At 47.7% G+C, this 22,092-nt stretch overlaps 1 protein-coding gene across 1 annotated transcript in view; it reads right to left on the bottom strand.

Annotated features, from left to right (window-relative positions):
* LOC147733269 (sperm-specific sodium:proton exchanger-like) overlaps positions 1 to 22,092 on the bottom strand; it is a 7,973,824-nt gene that overhangs the window by 7,864,626 nt on the left and 87,106 nt on the right. Inside the window, exon 2 of the mRNA XM_086956195.1 lies at positions 1,216 to 1,316. Within this exon, the coding sequence (XP_086812321.1) occupies positions 1,216 to 1,316 (101 nt within the window). The remainder of the gene's footprint in view (positions 1 to 1,215; positions 1,317 to 22,092) is intronic.

Raw genomic sequence — 22,092 nt, forward strand, 5'->3', positions numbered from 1 at the left:
TGTCTAACTGTAGGACTCATTGAGACCAACAGTATCCAGACATCAGTGTGACATATACATCCTCCCACTTGAGGAACAGCTCAGCTCTCTTTGTAATCATGACTGGCGTTGTCCCGGATCTTTGAGTCCCCACTAGCGCAGTGGATGGAGCAGATGGCATTAAATCCAATGGGGCCCCTCCAGACCCCTTGGGACCCAAAGGCTCACCAGTGGGGCCGACCCACACAAACACACGGCACATAGCCTCGTAAAAATCTTTAATTTGAGCGGGGGTCACTCTCGGAAAGGGAGAGAACCACGAGGTCGACCTTGGCTCCGGCTCCGCAGAAAAGTGCCTAGAGCGTCGGTACTCCTTACCGCGTTCGTCGATGGATTACAGTAGAGGCAATGATGTTGTCCGCTTGGACTTCTTCTTTTTCTCCTGTGCCTCTTCCCCAAGTGTCCTGATTGCAGAGAGAGAGAGAGACGAAGAGGACCTGGGGCTCCATGAGGGGTTCGGCGAACTCCTCTTCTTCGATTGGGACTGAGACATCCGCAGAGTCTCGCTGGATGGTGTGGACTGCCGAGCCACAAGGAGCTTCGTAGCCCACTCTCCTGCAAGGCCATCAAAGCCATAGCCTGGCAGTCCGAGCAGGACTACGAGTCCGGGTCGCGCTTGAGACACAAGAAACAAACATGGTGGGGGTTGGTAACCGACATCATGCGGTGACAGGCACCGCACAGTTTAAACCCTGTCTTCCTCAAAGATATCTTCGCATATGGGACAGGGGGGTAGTTCTTCATGGATCGCGCTTAACGGGTTTGGAGAGAAAATAACTGACATCCGCGCACCTTGATGGCATCTATATAGGTGACTGCAACATTAACGGAGCCGAATGGTGCCACCTGATTGTGCGCGCAAGAGGTATTGCTCGAGTAAAGATTTCCAGATTTAGTCTGATACCTCGGAATTCAAAGGTAAGGCATCTGCAGCTAAAAGTTTCTATCAGACTTAACAGTTACAAATGTAGATTTAAATAGGGAAGTAGATATTCAGTGTAGACATATCAGAAATAATGCTTGTGAACCACAAATATCACAACTGTTAAAATAACTTTGTAGAATTAGAAATGTACAGCTTTCCATAAATTAGCTCAAAACATTGGTATTTGTACCACAGGGATGAGAACTGATACTGTGTAGCAAATTTTGACATTTTTACAATGGATACATTACCTGTGAAAGCGTGCTGTTTAATAAACCTACGAGTATTCCGAATATGCCCATCAGTACTGGGTGGATTGTCTCACATCTCTTCAGCACACTTTTAATAATCACTGAAAGATAAAAATGTCAGTTCGCCATTACTACAATGTCAAAAGCCGCTGATGGGAAGCACTACACCTTAAACATGCTTAGCACTCATTTTATTAATTTTCCTTATTGAACACTTTTAACACACATAACAAATATCCAAAAGTAGATTGTACACAATGTACAAACTATATACCTCTAAAATGTGTTTATCAGTATGTATACTTTTCTTAGAGGTACATGATTGGTAAACAGTTGGTGTCTGTAAAGAAGATCCTACATACATGCTGAAGTGTTTCTCTCATTTTCTTTAGCACCTTAACAACAGTGAGATTTTTCTTTCGCAAAAGAAAAAAAAATGGGATCAGGTAGTTTCCTCGTGTTTTTTTTTAATTTTGATCAATATACCTGCAGAAATACATATTCAAATATACCCATGAAACCCCCTTCTGGATAGCTTGCAGGTTTCAGATGTATCGTCAGCCTACCCTCTGTCTACCAGAAAATGATAAATATTGGTCATGCAAGTAGGTCTCATCATTCAAAGGCAGGTGCACAGCTATTTGCTTTGCCAGCACCTGTATTTTTGCATACCTTAATAACAAATGCACTCAGGCCTGTTCTGCAGCCAAATTCACATCCAAGAATGGTCATCTTACAATTCTAATTTCACAAAGTATGGCAAATCATTACAAGTTGGCCACCGTATGTAAGCGAAAATTCACATGCACGTGCATGCACGAGCAGCCATCTTGGAATGGTTTTAAAAAAACTATTCCAAAATGCCAGTCCATGCATCCGAACCATTTGACCAGTTTACATCGAATTTTGCTGTCTCTTGAGTAGCTTCTAATACATTGGTCCAGGTAGGCCAAGGATACTGAGCACCACAAAAAATACATTTCTGTTAAGTGAGGCGAGAATGCACCTCTGTAATACATATCACGATTGGATTTCTTATTCTGTACACCATCATTATGTTCACTATTGCTACCATTTTGCTGCATACATTCTGTAGAGTGCCTGTGGTTTCTCACCTTTTGATTTGAATCTCACAGCTGTCCCGCTCCCGGAGGAGGGTGTCCAACTACTCATACCAAAAAGTCCTGCAGCACGGAACGTGCAAAATAGCCATCCTTCCTCACCTCAGAATCCAAACAATAATGCTTCGCGTAGGTGTGGTGGGAGGCCCATGTTGCATCCTTATGAATGTCGACTACAGGAACACCTCTAGCCAAAACAGATGTGGAAGACTTAGCTCTAGTCGCATTAACTCTGATACCTTCAAGAGGCTCCTTCTTGTCTAGGGCCTAGCAAATTTTGATGCACAAGATAATCCACCTGTATAGCGTTCTCTTGTGGATGGCTTTGCCCCTAATCTTCCCAACAAAGAGCTGGTCGTCCAGTCTGAAGTCCCTGGAACTTTCCAGGTACAAACTGACCGCCCTTTTAGGGTCCAGGCGGTTAAGTCTCTCCTCCACCATGGAAGGGTGATGGGGGGATAGAAGGTAGGGAAGGTAATAGATGCCCTAGATGGAAAGGAGCGTCCACCTTAGGCAGGAAAGCAGCCCTAGTCCCGAGAACCATTTTTTCTGCATGAATGGTTAAAAACTGAGGTTTATAACTAAGAGCCTGCAACTCACTTACCCTCCTGGCGGAGGTAGAAGCGATCAGACAGACCATCTTAAAAGAAAGAAGCCTCAACGGGCAACTATGAAGAGGCTCAAAAGGAGAATCCTCAGGAAAGTAAGTACCAGATTCAAATCCCACTGAGGCATAATGAAGGGAGTGGGAGGAAACCTATTGGTGAGGCCCTTAATGAACCTCATAACAATGGGTGACTTAAATAAAGATGGCTGGTCCGACAAACAGAGGAAAGCCGACAAGGCCGACAAATAACTCTGTACCAGAGCCACACGATAGCCCCACTGAACTAAGGAAAGACAGAAACCATGTACATCAGATAAATGGGCCTTCAAAAGATCAATGGACCACTCTCCACACCATTTCACAAACTTGGACCACCTACAGGAATAAATAGATTTGGTGGAGTATCTCCTGGATGATAAAATAACATCCAGCACATCTGGTGGGAGAGAGAAGAACTCAGATTGTCCCATGCAATCTACAGACATGAATTTGCAGGTTCTGGAGTGGGGGTGTCGAACCTACCCCTGCGACTGCAAGAGGAGGTCTGCCCTGAGAGGGAGACGGAGTGGAGGGTGTGATGAGAGGTGAAGAAGATCTGTGTACCACACCCTTCTTGACCAATCCAGGTCAATCAAATAACTTGGGCCAGGTGTTGGCGAATCTTCCTCAGAACCCAAGGAATCAAGGGTATGGGAGGAAAGGAGTTGCGAGCTCCAATCCCAATAAAACGCGTCCCCCAATGCTCCCTGTATCGGATACTGAAGACTGCAGAACGACCCGCAGTGCGCGTTCTCTCGAGTGGCAAACAGTTCCACCCAAGGAGACCCACAGAACCTGAAGATTCAGAGAATCATCTCTCTGTGAAGCTTCCACTCATGGTCAGCTGAGTATTGCCGACTGAGACTGACCGCAAGCACATTTAGCAACCCGGCCAGATGATTTGCAAACACACTAATCTGATGGCTCTGAGCCAAGGACTAGAGTTGCAGAGACAATACAACTCTACCCCTCCCTGTTTGTATATGTAACATCGCAAAAGTGTTGTCCATCAGGACTTGAATTGACGGACTGCAAAGGGAGGGAAGAAAGGCTTTGAGAGCCGAACATATTGCCCGCAGTTTTAGAAGGTTGAAGTGGAGCAACCTTTCCTCGGGAGACCAAAGACCTTTGACCTCCAGATCCCCCAGATGAGCATCCCACCCTAAAGTGGAGGCATCCGTGTATACTGTGGCCACTGGCCGAGGTTAGGAAAAGGCCTTCCTTGAGACAGGGCCTGAAACACTCCACCAAGACAGCTCCTCTGCAGTGCTTTTGGAGATACTGACGATCTCCCTGAGATCTCCGTTGTGTTGATACTACTGACTGCTAAGGCCCCACTGGAGTGCCCTCATGTGCCAGCGTGCATGGTTGACCAACTGTAAGCAAGAAGTGAACAGACCGAGCAGGCGTAGAAGCTTCTGGACTGGAACAACCGTTCCCTTGTGAAACAAAAAAATCATCTCCTGAATGTCGAAAATTCTCTGCGGAGGTGGAAATGCTCAACACACAGTAGTGTCCAGAACTGCCCCTATGAATAGGCTGCGCTGAGAGGGCACCAGGTGAGATTTGGGTACATATATAGAGAAGCCCAAGTTGAACAACAGACGCGTTGTTAACTACAAAGACCCGAGTTGAGGTTCCATGACGGTTCCGTGACGATTTGAACCCGTGTTTTCAAGTTTGTCAGAAATACATAATATTGGTATCAGTGAACCGCAAATGATCCATTTAGCATACCCTGGTGTTTTCGCTACGCTACAAGCAAGAGCACTCCTTTTATTAACACATTTCTAATCTACCCACGGCATCCATCTTAGATCATGGCAGCCATTTTGTGTTTCTTGCCCTCACATACGCAATAACCTCTGATCACTTCATTTCGATTAAGGACACGTAGCCTTAGCCGGAGATTCACCTCTTTCATGATACGTGCACCTTAAACCAGATCACGATGTAACTGCATGACTCGACAAAGACTGCCTCCTCTGCCCGAGGCCAGTCCTGCCAAACTGGTCTTCGTGTCCATTGTCCTGATCATGATTAGGCGGCCGAAGCCGGTAGCCTTGCCCATTTACAACCCACAAGCATCTCTTATCCCGCTTTCCTATCTTCCACACCTGGCTCCGTTCCTTTCTTTCTGAAACTTTATTAGGGGGAGGTAACGAACTTTACGATGAGGCGGTCCGGGTCCTGAATGCAATATTGACAGGGAATTGTGATGAACTAGTGGGAACCCCTCTTCGTAGATGTTTCGTATCAGATTTCATCAACGGTTCCTGTGCACGCCAAATATTTATTGTTTATGACACAAAGGTTTTGGGAATGTACCAACATGTGAAGAATTCGCCTGAAGGCCAAAAACTAGTATATAAGGAGCAACCCGCTTTGTACAATTTGAACAGGCTCCTAGATTCTGCCCGTGTGTAGTATCTGTGACTTCTGTGTCCCTGCAGTAATAAACCTTTGGTCTTTGACGCCACCATCGAGAAGCCCGTGTTTCTGTTCATTTGTGCACCAAGGCAGGTGGAACTCCGGGGTCTTTGGTTTTGTTCCCTGACACCTCTGGACGGAACCAAAAAGTCCAGAACTCCAGAGGTGCGGAAGTAAGACCGAGCAGAAGGACCGCAAACTGGTTGTGTTGAGATCCTACCGTAAATCGAAGATACTTCCGAAGCGACTTGAGAATAGGGATGTGGAAATACGCATCTTACAAGTCGATTGACACCATCCAGTCTTCCTGCTGCAGCGCTAGAAGAACCTGAGCTAGGGTCAGCATCTTGAATTTCTCCTGCTTAAGGTAAAAGTTCAAAACCCTGAGTTCCAGGATCGGTCTCAACTGACCATCTTTCTTGGGATTCAGGAAATAACTGGAGTAGCATGCCTGACCCCTTTCCTAATCCGGAACCACCTCTACCGCATCTTTATGCAACAAAGCCAGAACCTCCTGCTGTAAAAGCAGCAAATGGTCCTCTGAACACCATCCCTAGCGAGGAGGGTAAGGAGATGGAAACTCTTGAAAAGGTAGGGCGTAAGTAACCAATTTCCAATCTTAAAGAAAAATTGACACCTGGCCCCTAGAGGATCAGCATGCTCCAAGAGGGTGATCTAGAGCTGCTTTCCTGCCATACCGGTGGTGGGGGCAAAAGAGGAGGAGGAGAAGGAAGACTTAAGTCGAGAAACTCCTCACAGACGGCCCCTACCCTTCCCTCTGTATTACTTGTGCAAAGGATTCAGCTGTTGCTGCTGCTCTGACTGTTCATGGCCTCGAAAGGAAGCCACCTTCTCAAAGCCTCAATAGCTTTTGTAACCATAGCCCCTAGGTTCGAGACTGCTGGTCCAAAGATCCTGCAGTAGCCCTATTGTAAATGTAAATGTAAATGTGTTTCGATTTATATAGCGCAACCCAGGGGTCTCAAGGCGCTTGCTTAGGGAACCCATCCTGGTATTCCCCTGTGAGATACCCCGGCCGGGTATCCACAAGGTGAAAGCCAGGCATCCCGCCGCGAGGGGCCGTAGTGGAGATTAAGCAAGCTATTGCCCAGAGTCGCAGAGTGTGACCCCGTGAGCCGAGTAGGCACCGGAGCGAGAATTGTCGACTCTGTGGAATTTTGAGCCCGAGACCCGCCGAGGCGGGGAATCGAACCCTGGTTCACGGCCGATCTCAGCTTCCGGGTCTGCCGCCTCTAACCACTGAGCCACGCTTCTCCACATTCCTTGAAACGCTGCAGTGCAGAATCCGCCTTTGACCCAATGTCTTGATCCATCAAAGGTTAGATCAGGCAAAGCAGCTTGTACATCAGGAGAGAAACCTGAAGACCTAAGCCATGCAAGTCTCCTGGTGGCCACCGAAGAGCCCATTACCTGGGCGACCGAGTCCGCCATGTCCAGACCCGACTGAATAACTTGACAGGCTTGGGTGTCTGAAGGTACCCCCAAAAAGTGAACACGATCATCATCATGCAACTTCGGAGCTACTTGTTTGACCGTATCCATCAGTGCATGAATGTACCTCCCTAGCAAACTTGTGGTATTTGTAGACTTAAGAGCCATACTTGCTAAGGAGAACTCCTTTTTGGCCGACTGTTCAAGTTCATTTGAGTCTCTATCCCTTGGAGTAGAAAAGAAAGAACTAGCAGACTGTTTGGAACAAGAGACCTCAACCATCAAGCTTTCTGGAGAAGGATGGGCAGAAAGAAAAACTGGATCACCAGGAGCAGACTTGTAATGCCTAGCCACTGATCTAGAAACTGCAGGGGCAGACAAAAGCTTCTGCCACACCTCCATAATCAACTCTGTCAAGGCCTCATTAAAAGGCAGCCGAGGTTTAACAGTAGAGGAGGAGGAATGCAAAACCTTGGTCAATTAATTCGACTTCACATCTGTTGAGGCAACTGAAGGTCCAACAGATCAGCAGCCTTTCTGATGACTGTGTGGTAAGGGGCAACATCCTGAGAAGGCAAGGACGTTGGAGAGGAAAGTTCCCATTATGGTCAAGTATCCGTACCACTGGCCTCCTGCAGACATTTAAAGTCGTCTATTGAGTCGAGGATCTCCCCTTCCTCATGCTCTTGCTGGTACTCCTCTTCTTCTAGCAGTCTCTGCGGTTCCCTCTTGGAACGCTGCTTCAGGGTCGGCTGCGCCAGCCGCGGCGCCGGTGACAACGGCGCTGGCGTCAAAGAAGACCCCTCCGAAGCAGGTAATGACATCGATCGAATCCGGGATGACATCGGTCCGACGCCAGACGGCACTGGTGACTGAGGTATTCAAGTCGAAAACATTGGCGCTGAAAACTGCCATGACGAGGTACTTGGCATAAAAGGCACTAAAGGCACCTGGGCATACTATTGGGGGAATAGCCAAACTGAAGGCAAGTGGACCCACTGGGCCAGCGGCTCGACGATAGGGTAAGATGCCTTGGCAAACATGCCAAACAACGAATTCAGGAAATGGGATGGATCCGCTCCAGGTTCTGGAAAATGAGGATAAGGATCCCGTGCCCCTTGGTCCTGTCCCACACGAGGCATTGCAGGGAGCAGAGGCTGTGGCGCCGCAGAAAAAGGAGCCAGCACAGGCAAAGCCGCAGGAACTGGAGAAGACTATTTCGGAACTGGAGAACCTCTAGGCGTTGGTGAATACCCCGACACCGAAGTATGGGCTAGAGTCGCCTGTGGGGAAGGTGAAGGTGGCGGTGAGATGATATCCTTCTCATGATGCCACTTCACAGATGAGGTCAATCGTAATGACCTGCCTTACAAAGACAGACGTCGAGACACATGTCTTCTCTTTTACTTGTGCTTCTTCGACTTCGAAGCATCCGAAGTCGATGACTTTGACCACTTGCGACCTCTCTTATCTTCTTTTGCACGAGCCATGAAGAGTTTTGCCTCTCGCTCCTTCAACGCCTTTGGGTTCATCCTCTGACAGCACAAACACACATCGAAGTTGTGGTCTGAAGAGAGACAACACTGACAGTCTTCATGGAGATCTGTGATGGACATACAACCCCCCCACTCTCTGCAGGGCGAATAAGACATTTCCAGAGCAACACAAAGAAATCTAAAGTTAAACCCAGTAAAAATGGAGAGCCCTTTGAAAAAACGTTACGCGCCGGCGGCACGGAAAAAAGGGAAGCGACATCAGCACGCCGACGAGGTCTTCTTATGGCTCCGATGATGTCATTCAGAGTTGCGAGTAGAGCCTTGCCATTGTGACGTCCTCGTCGATGTGGGAGAGCTAAGAAAAAGTTTCAGTGGATTGCTGTTGCAGGGGTAATTCAAAAGGAGAGGAATCCACAGGCAGATGTATCCATCAGAATGGGCTTTTCTGTCAAAGATGGTGGTGTTTATGGAGCACTTGTTAATTTTCTCCACTTCACAGAAGGATTAGTTACTTACCTGTAATCCTAGTTCTCATCCAGGAGTATACTCATCAAAGTCATAATCTATGAATATTTCCGCCCATGTGCGGGATCCCGGAGCATATAGAAAATACGAACAATTGTTACTTACCTGTAAACAGGTGGTTCTCCAGTATTGGTGTCTTTCATAGATTCACATGCTTGAATATCCCCCGTCGTCGGAGTGGGAGTCCCACGGTAAATAAAATAGCAATAATATATACTATATATATATATATATGTAACATAAAACCTGAAATATGTAATAGAAAAAAGGCATAACAAGCCTACACATATTTCTACATAGGAATGCATGGAAAAGGAAAAAAACCATTTGCAGTCTATCATTGTCATTATGTTGGTCCAAACTACAGCCAATCAGGCGCCAGCAACCCTCTAGAACCTTCTCCTCAGAGCTCAGCACCTCAGATTTTCGTAGCACAAGAGTGACCACAGAGTCTATGAGGAGAAGAGAGCCTCTGAGGGGAGGAGGGTGGGTCGCATGTGAATCTATGAAAGACACCAATACTGGAGAACCACCTGTTTACAGGTAAGTAACAATTGTTCTTCTCCAGTATTAGGGGTGTCTTTCATAGATTCACATGCTTGAATAGAATAGATAGCAGTACCCTCCTTAGAGCTGAGATTGCAAAGTACATCCTCAAAAGTTGAAGACAATAATATACAGCTGAAAAGCATATAGCAATCACAGAAAGAAATGGAGGAGGGATCAGAGGCTCACCTTATTGAAAAAGATGACGAAGCACTGCTTGCCCCACTGCGGTATCCGCTTCGTTGACAGCTTCCAAACAATAATGTCTGGTAAAGGTGTGCCTGCTGGACCATGTCGCTGCTCGACAAATCTGGTGTAGAGGCACCCCAGCAAACAACGCAGTGGACGATGCCATCGCTCTTGTAGAATGTGCCTTAACTGGACTCGGTAAAGGCCTGCCAGCCTGCTGATGACAAAATGATATGGCTGCAGAGAGCCATCGGCCACTGTCTGTTTAGTCACTGAATGCCCTTTTCGCAACAGTCCATATGCTATAAATAGCTGATCAGATTTACGGAAAGGGGCTGTTCTGGAAATGTAGAATTTTAGACAACGTTTTATGTCTAAAGAATGTGCTCGTCCTAGCTGTATATTTCCATAGGCAATAAACAGTTGATCGAATTTGATAATGACAGAGGTCCTTGCAAATAGAAATTTAAAACATCTTCTGATGTCAAGAGTATGTAAATGCCCTCTCCGCAGGGGATTGTGGATTAGGAAAAACGTCTTTAAGATAACTGGTTCTTTCAGGTGAAAATCCGAAGGCACCTTTAGGCATACCCCTTGTACGTAGCACTACAGAATTGGGCGTGAATCGTAAGAAAGGTGAATTGACAATGAGAGCTTGAACATCACAGACTCTTCTAGATGAAGTTAATGCTAACAAAGAGAAAAAACGTTGCATGTTAGGAAATTGAAATACATCCTAAAAATTGGCTCAAATGGGTGGCGCATGAGCTGCGCTAATACTACATTATAATGCCATGATGGAGGCGGACGACGTACAGGAGGAAACATTCTGAGTAGTCCCTTAAAGAACTGTTGTATTCTGGAAGAATAAAGAGAGATGGACCCATCCTGACGTTACCTTGAAATGGCTGCCAAAAAGACCTTCAACGTTGTATGAGATAAGCCTGATCTTGCCAGGTGCAAGAAAAAAGGTAATATCTGGTCCGGCGTTGCAAGAAATGGGTAAACCCCAGCAGATTAACACCAAATGCAGATTATTTATGTATTTATTTATTTTTAAAGACTGTATGTCTTTAGTAGGTGCTCTCGCGTAAGCCAGTACCTCTTTACAATCCGCCGAGATAGTCAGATGAGCTAATACAAGGTGCTCAGACACCAAGCTGCTAATTTTAGAGAAGCCGGATCTGATGGCAAATTTGACCATTCTGAGTGGAGAGGAGATTTGGAATTGGTCGAAACTGTATTGGATCGTACTCTGAGAGGAGAAGAAGTTCGGTGAATCAGTATTGGCGAGGTCACCTGTGGGCGATGGGAATCAAACGATACGGCTCTTTGTTCATTTGACAGAGAATTCTCGGAACCAACGGTACCGGAGAAAAGGCGTAAGCATATATTTGAGACCAGTTTATCGAAAACGCCTTCCCCTGCGAGTCCCTGTGGGGATGCCAGCTTGCAAAGAAACAGGCATAAGCTGCTTTTTTTTTTTATTTTTTTTTTTTTTGGTCGCAAAGAGGTCCATTCGATCCGCCGTTGGCTGATGCAGTTCCTATTCGTGGGTGGACACCTGTTGACCTGCTGAGGGTGTCCGCCAGCACATTTGCAACTCCCGGCACATGAACAGCCAAGAGTTTGATCATGTGCTATATTGCCCAAGCCCATATCTCTTGGGCTTTCTGAGGTAGAAGAACCAACCTCGTTCTTCCTTGTTTGTGCAAGTAAGGTATTGTCTGTGCAAACCAATACTGTGGCTCCTTGAATGATAACACGAAAGGATTTGAGGGCTAAGAAAATAGCACCTAGCTCTAGCCGATTGATGTGCTAAGCCTTTTGTTGAGGGTTCCCATTCCCTGCTGAACCTTCAGCCCTTGAGATATGCTCCTCAACCCTCGAAGGGATGCGTCTGTGGTGATTGTGTAATTTGGCACTTCTGGAAGGAATAACGTACACCCCTTCTACAAATTTCTTACTTGGACCCACCAACAAAAAGGGGGGGCCTCTTGCATCCGAAGATTGATTTGAATGAGATCTACAAAGGAACTGGAGACCTGAAACCAACGTAGAAGAACCACCAAGTGGGAGATGCAAGCCTGTTGTTCGTGCGAGATAAACACCCTTGCTAGGTTGGTATTGATTGATGATCCGAGAAATGTTGATATCGGAGCTAGTACTAGTTGTGACTTGTCATGATTTATTGAAAATCAGGTCTTGAAACAGTGACTGACAAGTTTGGGTGTGCTGGACTGATTGTAAATAAGAGCGAGCCCTTATTATACTGTTGTCTCAGGAATGAGAAATTTGTATGCCTTGCAGACGTAGATAGGCTGCCACTGGTGCCAGGATGTACTTAAAGACACTTGAAACGGACCTAAATCCAAGAGGTAGGACCTTTATTGAATAAGTTCTGTACCTATTGTAAAGCGTAGCCACTTCCTATGCTTAGGAAGGATTGGCACATGAAAATAGACATCCTGGAGGTTGAGAGTAGTTATAAACTCGTTCTGGCATAAGAACTTAGGATTTTGTTGAGGGACAACATTTGTAAAGTATGCGCAAAGATCTAAAATCATGCAACACTTTCCTCATTTGATTGTTGATGAGAAACTGAGAGTAAACCCTAACGCTGTTGGAGATTCGGAACCACTCCGACGGTCCCTGTTTGTATCCATATAGACACTTGTGAAAACGACACCCGTAGATGAGAAGGAGGAGGTCCCTTTGGAGGTGTAGAAAGAGGGAAATTAGACAAATTCTAAAGTGTGCCCTTGGGCATGACGTTTAAAAACCCAACGGTCCTCTGTCACCTTTGACCAAGTGGAGTAAAAGTGAGATATTAGATCTCTGACGTTTTTGGAGGGAATAAAGGTGTGTTCCCGGTAATCCATTGTTTCTTAGAAGAATTTGCCTAGGCTGTACGATGATAGTCTAGGTAGGACCTGTTGGTACTGTGCCTATGTGACTGCGTTTGATTTGAGTAACGCAATTGATTTTGATTGTAGGAGCCAATACTGGAGGGAACTCCCTTGAAACAAAGGACGTGGAGCTACGTCCTCGGCACCACGAAAAGGCTGCGATTCTATATCCCGAAGGTGCGGGCAGTATCTGTGTCCTTTAAGATGGTCTGCATTGCCTCATCAACATGCTGGCCAGAAGGGCTCCTCAATCAAAACAACAAGTGAAGTATAGAAGTCTGAACCTCCTTGCGAAAGACGTAGCATTGAAGCAAAATTGTCTTTCCCAGACTGCCCCTATAGCGAGCTGTGGAACACCTGTACACGCAATGTCCGCTTCACAGTGTATCATTTCTGATGCACTTCTCTCTCGCTCTCACTCCTGCAGGATCTTCAAAGCGTGAGGCTTGGAGGATTCTGGAATAAGTGCTACTGGCGCCAACATGTCAGAGCACATATGGTGGCATACTTGCCCAACTGGCTTGCAAGATAATCGCTGTGCCGCCTGAATAATGACTGAGGCAGGGTAGGCTGAATAGTGGGGAGCTGCACATTTCTTGCCGAGGCGTGAAAAAACAAAAACCGCCGGCACAGAGTTTGACCTCTGCATGAGTCTAACACCTTCTTGCTAAATAAAGTCTATGATAGGAACTGAACAAACTTGTTTTTGTGGTTTCCCCCGGACGAGGGGAAAAAGGGAAAGCGATTCGCCGCTCTCTTCATAAGGAGGGGAAAACCTCCAATATTCACCGGAGGTGAATGCAATAGAGCTCCAGTTTTTAGAGGAAGATATAAAGGCAGGAGTAAAAAGCCACCACGCCATCACGTGGATGTAGCAGAAAGCTGCAGGCGACGAGATAAATCGTCTACCAAAACACATTGTGCATAAAAGACAACCGTGTGTGAAACCAACTGTCGACGGGCTCAACCGTCGACGATTCCAATAGTTGACAGGGTCAACAGTCAACGAAGCCAACTGGCGTCGAGGCTGAATGTTGACGAAGCTTACCATCTACGGAGCTCACCGTCTATGGAGCTCACCGTCTACAGAGCTCACCGTCTACGGAGCTCACCGTCTACGGAGCTCACCGTCTACGGAACTCACCGTCTACGGAGCTCACCGTCTACGGAGCTCACCGTCTACGGAGCTCACCGTCTACGGAGCTCACCGTCTACGGAGCTCACCGTCTACAGAGCTCAGCATCTACAGAGCTCAGCATCTACAGAGCTCAGCATCTACAGAGCTCAGCATCTACAGAGCTCTCCGTCTACAGAGCTCTCCGTCTACAGAGCTCATCGTCTACAGAGCTCATCGTCTGCGGAGCTCATCGTCTACGGAGCTCATCGTATACGGAGCTCATCGTATACGGAGCTCATCGTCTACGGAGCTCATCGTCTACGGAGCTCACCGTCTACGGAGCTCATCGTCTACAGAGCTCACCGTCTACGGAGCTCACCGTCTACGGAGCTCACAGTCTACGGAGCTCACCGTCTACGGAGCTCATCGTCTACGGAGCTCACCGTCTACGGAGCTCACCGTCGACGAGCCTGTCGTCTACGGGGCCCACCGTCGACGAGCTCACCGTCGACGAGCCTACTGTCGACAAGCCTATCGTCGACGAGGCCACCGTCGACGAGCCTACCGTCGACGAGCCTACCGTCAACAAGCTCACCGTCGACGAGCTCACCGTCGACGAGCCTACCGTCGACGAGGCCACCGTCGACGGGACATATATCGTAGACGAGCCTACCGTCGACGAGCCACCGTCGACGAGCCACCGTCGACGAGCCACTGTCGACGGGCCTACCGTCGACGAGCTCACCGTCGACAACCACCGTCGACGAGCCACCGTCGACGAGCCTACCGTCGACGAGCTCACCGTCGACGAGCCTACCGTCGACGAGCTCACCGTCGACGAGCCACCGTCGACGAGCCTACCGTCGACGAGCCACCATCGACGAGGCCACCGTCGACGGGACATATCGTAGTCTAGCCTACCGTCGACGAGCTTACCGTCGACGAGCTTACCGTCGACGAGGCCAACTGTCGAAGAAATTACCATCGACAAAAACTTCCAGTGGTCTACGAGCCTGTAGTCGACAAGAGGGCACTGTCCTCACTGTCGTCGACGCATACCTGGAGGCGTTGTCGCAGCAGAGCAAAAGTGATGGCAAAGATTGTCGTCAGAGGATACATAGACCGTATCGTCGACAAGCTGGCACATTTTCACGTAGAAAAGTGCGCAGTGTGAGTCTAGACGCCTGAGAGTAAATCTCGTGGGCGTAGATGTGGGAGGCAGACTCAAAGAAGGCCAGAGACCCCTTAATTGTGATGTTACTTCAGCTGGTGAAGTAGAGGAGAAGCATCACTTAAAACGTGAATGTGCAGGACAAACAACAAAAATTCCTCCCACATCAGAAGGGGGGTACAGTCTAAGCACAAGAACAACCCCTTCTCCTCTTACCATGTCAGAGACAAGCAGAGTGTTTCCATATACTCTTCATGAGGGTTCACAGGAAAAGGTCACAGTTTCCTACAAGTGACACAGGGTCTGAACGTAGACTTCATGTAAGAAGACAGTACAAAACTGTGATATTAAGAAGAAAAAATTGAAGAAAATTGAAGAAAAAAAACTGAGCAGAGCTCAGGGAGACTCCCTTCACACGACGTGCGGTAGAAAATTCAAGCATGTGAATCTATGAAAGACACCCCTAATACTGGAGAAGAACAATTGTTACTTACCTGTAAACAGGTGGTTCTCCAGTATTAGGGGTGTCTTTCATAGATTCACATGCTTGAATATTCCCCGTCGTCGAAGTGGGAGTCCCACGGTAAATAAAATAGCAATAATGCTAATAATATATATATATATATACAAAATATATAAAGTATTATAGGTAGCAAAACTGAAAATGTGTACTGAAAACCTTTACAAAGGTTACTACATAGGAATGCATTAGAGAGAAAAAATTCCTTTGTAACATATCAGAGTCATTATGTTAGTCCAAACTGCAGCCAATCAGGCTCAAGCACCCTCTAGAACCTTCTCCTCAGAAGCTCAAGCCCTCAGATTTTCTACCGCACGTCGTGTGAAGGGAGTCTCCCTGAGCTCTGCTCAGTTTTCTTTCAACTTATCTACTCTTCTCAGTTTTTTCAAAGATGTCAAGTAAGAAGTCTTTATTTAGACCTTGTTCCTCCTGTGGGAAATTACGTTTATTTGAGAAAGACCCACATGACAAGTGCATTTATTGCCTGTATCCTGATCACAAAGTGGTTGATTGTAGGTTATGTAGAACTTTCAATCCTAAAACCCTTAAGGACAGGGAGGGTCGCCTCCTGTTATGGCTTAAGCGCCTTCAAGATAAGGACGCTGTTATTTCTGACGCAGAGAGCCTTCAGTCAGCAACTTCTTCTGTGGCTTCTAAGCGTGGCAGTGTTCAGGAGTTACCATCTCCTTTCCTGAAGAAAAGAAAGCTGGCTTTGGCTGTGGCTTCAGTTCCAACTGCTGCTTCTGTGCCTGTTGTTACTACGCCCACGAGATCTGACTCTCAGGCGTCGTTTCCAGCTTCTATTAAAGTGGTTACACTTCTCACAGCGCGGTCGTCGACGGGCTCGTCGACGACCACTCCGACGACGAGATTGGCTGCTGTGGCTTCGTCTACGACTACAGTCACGACGACATCGGCGTCGTCATCGTCGACGAGAATTTCGACGACGGCTCTCTCGTCGACGAGAGCCTCTGTCTCTTCCATTTCGTCGACGATTCCTATCATATCGTCGACGAAGAAGCCATCGTCGATGAAGAACCCATCGTCGTCAACTCCAGCGTCGACGAAGGCCTCGTCGACGAGGTTCCCGTCGACGGCAACGACGAAGGTACCGTCGACGAAGGTACCGTCGACGAAGGTACCGTCGACGAAGGCACCGTCGACTAAGACACCGTCGACGACGACACCGTCGACGAAGACACCGTCGACGAAGACACCGTCGACGAAGGCGTCGTCGACGAAGACACTTTCGATGTCAAGGATGCCGCCTGCAATACAGTCACCGTCGGCGGACCAGACGACGTTTACCGCGTCGTCGACGATAGCATCATCGACGGCCCCGTCAATGAGCAAACCAGCGACAGTAGGACCTAAGCCTTCTACGTCCATGGAGGCGCCTAAAGATTTACCGTCTACAGAGACGGCAACTTCCAGTTCTTCTTCCTATGTCAACATGCCTTTGGTGGCCATGGACACTTCAGTTTCTACTGTACAGTCCTCATTCAGTAATGAGGAAGATTCCGCATTCCACCTCCAAACCCCTGCTCTACAACCACCACTTCAGTTGTTCGTTTCTGACCATGAGACTGAGTCAGTTCCAGATGACACTGTATATGGGGATGCACGGAGTCCATCAGAGTTAATTATTAAATGCCAAGACACTTCTTCTGAAGAAGAAGAGGAAGAAGAAGTTGAGCAGGTAGATGAGCACGAAGATCAATGCGTGCAAATCCCTATGACGTCTATTCCAATGACACTTTTCTCTAACCTCCAACATATGTTGGACGATTATAATAGACGTTTTCCACCTACTCCTCAAGGTACTCCGGTTCATGAGTCTATTGATGTAACACCCTCACATCAACCACGACAGATTCCTCCAAGACAGTCGGCTCCGTCAGTACATTTGAGTGCTCCCCTGGCTACTAATCCACTTACTGACACTGAATCAGAGCCCGAGAGAGAGGAGGGAGAGGTGTGTCAGGACTCAGAAGGTGAACAGGATCCTCAGATGGCGGAGTTTGATGATTATCGAGTGCAAACACCTTCTCCGCAACAGGTCCCTTCTAGTGATTCACCTCCTGTGGACATTGCTAGTTTTCATAAACTTATGGACAAGGCGGCGGACCGTTTCAAGTTGACAAGGGTTCAACGTGATGAAGACTGTTTTCTGTATGATTTCAAAAATCAACCGTATAAGCAGGTGCATACTATTCCAATTATTGAATTTATTTGGAAGGAAGGGCAGAAGATTATGAAGGCTCCTAACTCCTTACCGGCCCAGATACCTAGATTGGAGAAGAAGTCCAAAGCTCCATCTGGCTCACCTGCTTGTCTGCTTTCCCACCCAAAGCCTGATTCAGTTGTGACTCAAGCAGCACAACGTCGTGCACGTAATCCTACAGCGCCTGTCACTTCCCCTCCCGATAGAGAGGGACGCCGTTTGGATGCAATCGGAAAGAAATTTTCATCCATGGCTTCAACTTCGGCTCGTGCTGCGAATGCTCTTGCGATTTTGGGTCGTTTCGACCGACAAATGTGGTCAGACATGTCCAGCTTTCTTGTACAACTTCCTGAGTCATCGAAAGTGGAAGCGCTCCAGGTCCTGCAAGATGGTCAAAGGGCTTCGGAGGAGATTATAGACTGTGCAGTAGATGTGGCCAACACTGCATTCCGTATCCTGGCCAGTGCGGCGGCGCTCCGACGCCAGGGATGGTTAAAGTCTACTTCTTTCAGGCAAGAGGTCCAGTCACTGATTATAGACATGCCGTATGATGGTGAATCTTTATTCGGTTCCCAAATAGATGCTTCTTTGGAAGCCATAAAAAAGGATACCGACACAGCGAAGTCGCTTGGGTCATTACAATTTAAGAAACAGCCCTTTCGTGCTGCACGGGGGCGGGGCACCTCGTCCAACTTTAACAGAGGAGGACAGTCTCAGTACCGCCAGTACAATCAAGGAAAGCAGCCCTAGTCCCGAGAACCATTTTTTCTGCATGAATGGTTAAAAACTGAGGTTTATAACTAAGAGCCTGCAACTCACTTACCCTCCTGGCGGAGGTAGAAGCGATCAGACAGACCATCTTAAAAGAAAGAAGCCTCAACAGGCAACTATGAAGAGGCTCAAAAGGAGAATCCTCAGGAAAGTAAGTACCAGATTCAAATCCCACTGAGGCATAATGAAGGGAGTGGGAGGAAACCTATTGGTGAGGCCCTTAATGAACCTCATAACAATGGGTGACTTAAATAAAGATGGCTGGTCCGACAAACAGAGGAAAGCCGACAAGGCCGACAAATAACTCTGTACCAGAGCCACACGATAGCCCCACTGAACTAAGGAAAGACAGAAACCATGTACATCAGATAAATGGGCCTTCAAAAGATCAATGGACCACTCTCCACACCATTTCACAAACTTGGACCACCTACAGGAATAAATAGATTTGGTGGAGTATCTCCTGGATGATAAAATAACATCCAGCACATCTGGTGGGAGAGAGAAGAACTCAGATTGTCCCATGCAATCTACAGACATGAATTTGCAGGTTCTGGAGTGGGGGTGTCGAACCTACCCCTGCGACTGCAAGAGGAGGTCTGCCCTGAGAGGGAGACGGAGTGGAGGGTGTGATGAGAGGTGAAGAAGATCTGTGTACCACACCCTTCTTGACCAATCCAGGTCAATCAAATAACTTGGGCCAGGTGTTGGCGAATCTTCCTCAGAACCCAAGGAATCAAGGGTATGGGAGGAAAGGAGTTGCGAGCTCCAATCCCAATAAAACGCGTCCCCCAATGCTCCCTGTATCGGATACTGAAGACTGCAGAACGACCCGCAGTGCGCGTTCTCTCGAGTGGCAAACAGTTCCACCCAAGGAGACCCACAGAACCTGAAGATTCAGAGAATCATCTCTCTGTGAAGCTTCCACTCATGGTCAGCTGAGTATTGCCGACTGAGACTGACCGCAAGCACATTTAGCAACCCGGCCAGATGATTTGCAAACACACTAATCTGATGGCTCTGAGCCAAGGACTAGAGTTGCAGAGACAATACAACTCTACCCCTCCCTGTTTGTATATGTAACATCGCAAAAGTGTTGTCCATCAGGACTTGAATTGACGGACTGCAAAGGGAGGGAAGAAAGGCTTTGAGAGCCGAACATATTGCCCGCAGTTTTAGAAGGTTGAAGTGGAGCAACCTTTCCTCGGGAGACCAAAGACCTTTGACCTCCAGATCCCCCAGATGAGCATCCCACCCTAAAGTGGAGGCATCCGTGTATACTGTGGCCACTGGCCGAGGTTAGGAAAAGGCCTTCCTTGAGACAGGGCCTGAAACACTCCACCAAGACAGCTCCTCTGCAGTGCTTTTGGAGATACTGACGATCTCCCTGAGATCTCCGTTGTGTTGATACTACTGACTGCTGAGGCCCCACTGGAGTGCCCTCATGTGCCAGCGTGCATGGTTGACCAACTGTAAGCAAGAAGTGAACAGACCGAGCAGGCGTAGAAGCTTCTGGACTGGAACAACCGTTCCCTTGTGAAACAAAAAAATCATCTCCTGAATGTCGAAAATTCTCTGCGGAGGTGGAAATGCTCAACACACAGTAGTGTCCAGAACTGCCCCTATGAATAGGCTGCGCTGAGAGGGCACCAGGTGAGATTTGGGTACATATATAGAGAAGCCCAAGTTGAACAACAGACGCGTTGTTAACTACAAAGACCCGAGTTGAGGTTCCATGACGGTTCCGTGACGATTTGAACCCGTGTTTTCAAGTTTGTCAGAAATACATAATATTGGTATCAGTGAACCGCAAATGATCCATTTAGCATACCCTGGTGTTTTCGCTACGCTACAAGCAAGAGCACTCCTTTTATTAACACATTTCTAATCTACCCACGGCATCCATCTTAGATCATGGCAGCCATTTTGTGTTTCTTGCCCTCACATACGCAATAACCTCTGATCACTTCATTTCGATTAAGGACACGTAGCCTTAGCCGGAGATTCACCTCTTTCATGATACGTGCACCTTAAACCAGATCACGATGTAACTGCATGACTCGACAAAGACTGCCTCCTCTGCCCGAGGCCAGTCCTGCCAAACTGGTCTTCGTGTCCATTGTCCTGATCATGATTAGGCGGCCGAAGCCGGTAGCCTTGCCCATTTACAACCCACAAGCATCTCTTATCCCGCTTTCCTATCTTCCACACCTGGCTCCGTTCCTTTCTTTCTGAAACTTTATTAGGGGGAGGTAACGAACTTTACGATGAGGCGGTCCGGGTCCTGAATGCAATATTGACAGGGAATTGTGATGAACTAGTGGGAACCCCTCTTCGTAGATGTTTCGTATCAGATTTCATCAACGGTTCCTGTGCACGCCAAATATTTATTGTTTATGACACAAAGGTTTTGGGAATGTACCAACATGTGAAGAATTCGCCTGAAGGCCAAAAACTAGTATATAAGGAGCAACCCGCTTTGTACAATTTGAACAGGCTCCTAGATTCTGCCCGTGTGTAGTATCTGTGACTTCTGTGTCCCTGCAGTAATAAACCTTTGGTCTTTGACGCCACCATCGAGAAGCCCGTGTTTCTGTTCATTTGTGCACCAAGGCAGGTGGAACTCCGGGGTCTTTGGTTTTGTTCCCTGACACCTCTGGACGGAACCAAAAAGTCCAGAACTCCAGAGGTGCGGAAGTAAGACCGAGCAGAAGGACCGCAAACTGGTTGTGTTGAGATCCTACCGTAAATCGAAGATACTTCCGAAGCGACTTGAGAATAGGGATGTGGAAATACGCATCTTACAAGTCGATTGACACCATCCAGTCTTCCTGCTGCAGCGCTAGAAGAACCTGAGCTAGGGTCAGCATCTTGAATTTCTCCTGCTTAAGGTAAAAGTTCAAAACCCTGAGTTCCAGGATCGGTCTCAACCGACCATCTTTCTTGGGATTCAGGAAATAACTGGAGTAGCATGCCTGACCCCTTTCCTAATCCGGAACCACCTCTACCGCATCTTTATGCAACAAAGCCAGAACCTCCTGCTGTAAAAGCAGCAAATGGTCCTCTGAACACCATCCCTAGCGAGGAGGGTAAGGAGATGGAAACTCTTGAAAAGGTAGGGCGTAAGTAACCAATTTCCAATCTTAAAGAAAAATTGACACCTGGCCCCTAGAGGATCAGCATGCTCCAAGAGGGTGATCTAGAGCTGCTTTCCTGCCATACCGGTGGTGGGGGCAAAAGAGGAGGAGGAGAAGGAAGACTTAAGTCGAGAAACTCCTCACAGACGGCCCCTACCCTTCCCTCTGTATTACTTGTGCAAAGGATTCAGCTGTTGCTGCTGCTCTGACTGTTCATGGCCTCGAAAGGAAGCCACCTTCTCAAAGCCTCAATAGCTTTTGTAACCATAGCCCCTAGGTTCGAGACTGCTGGTCCAAAGATCCTGCAGTAGCCCTATTGTAAATGTAAATGTAAATGTAAATGTGTTTCGATTTATATAGCGCAACCCAGGGGTCTCAAGGCGCTTGCTTAGGGAACCCATCCTGGTATTCCCCTGTGAGATACCCCGGCCGGGTATCCACAAGGTGAAAGCCAGGCATCCCGCCGCGAGGGGCCGTAGTGGAGATTAAGCAAGCTATTGCCCAGAGTCGCAGAGTGTGACCCCGTGAGCCGAGTAGGCACCGGAGCGAGAATTGTCGACTCTGTGGAATTTTGAGCCCGAGACCCGCCGAGGCGGGGAATCGAACCCTGGTTCACGGCCGAT

The sequence above is a fragment of the Lissotriton vulgaris genome, chromosome 2_1 (genome assembly GCF_964263255.1).
Source record: "Lissotriton vulgaris chromosome 2_1, aLisVul1.2, whole genome shotgun sequence".
Taxonomy (NCBI): Eukaryota; Metazoa; Chordata; class Amphibia; order Caudata; family Salamandridae; genus Lissotriton; species Lissotriton vulgaris.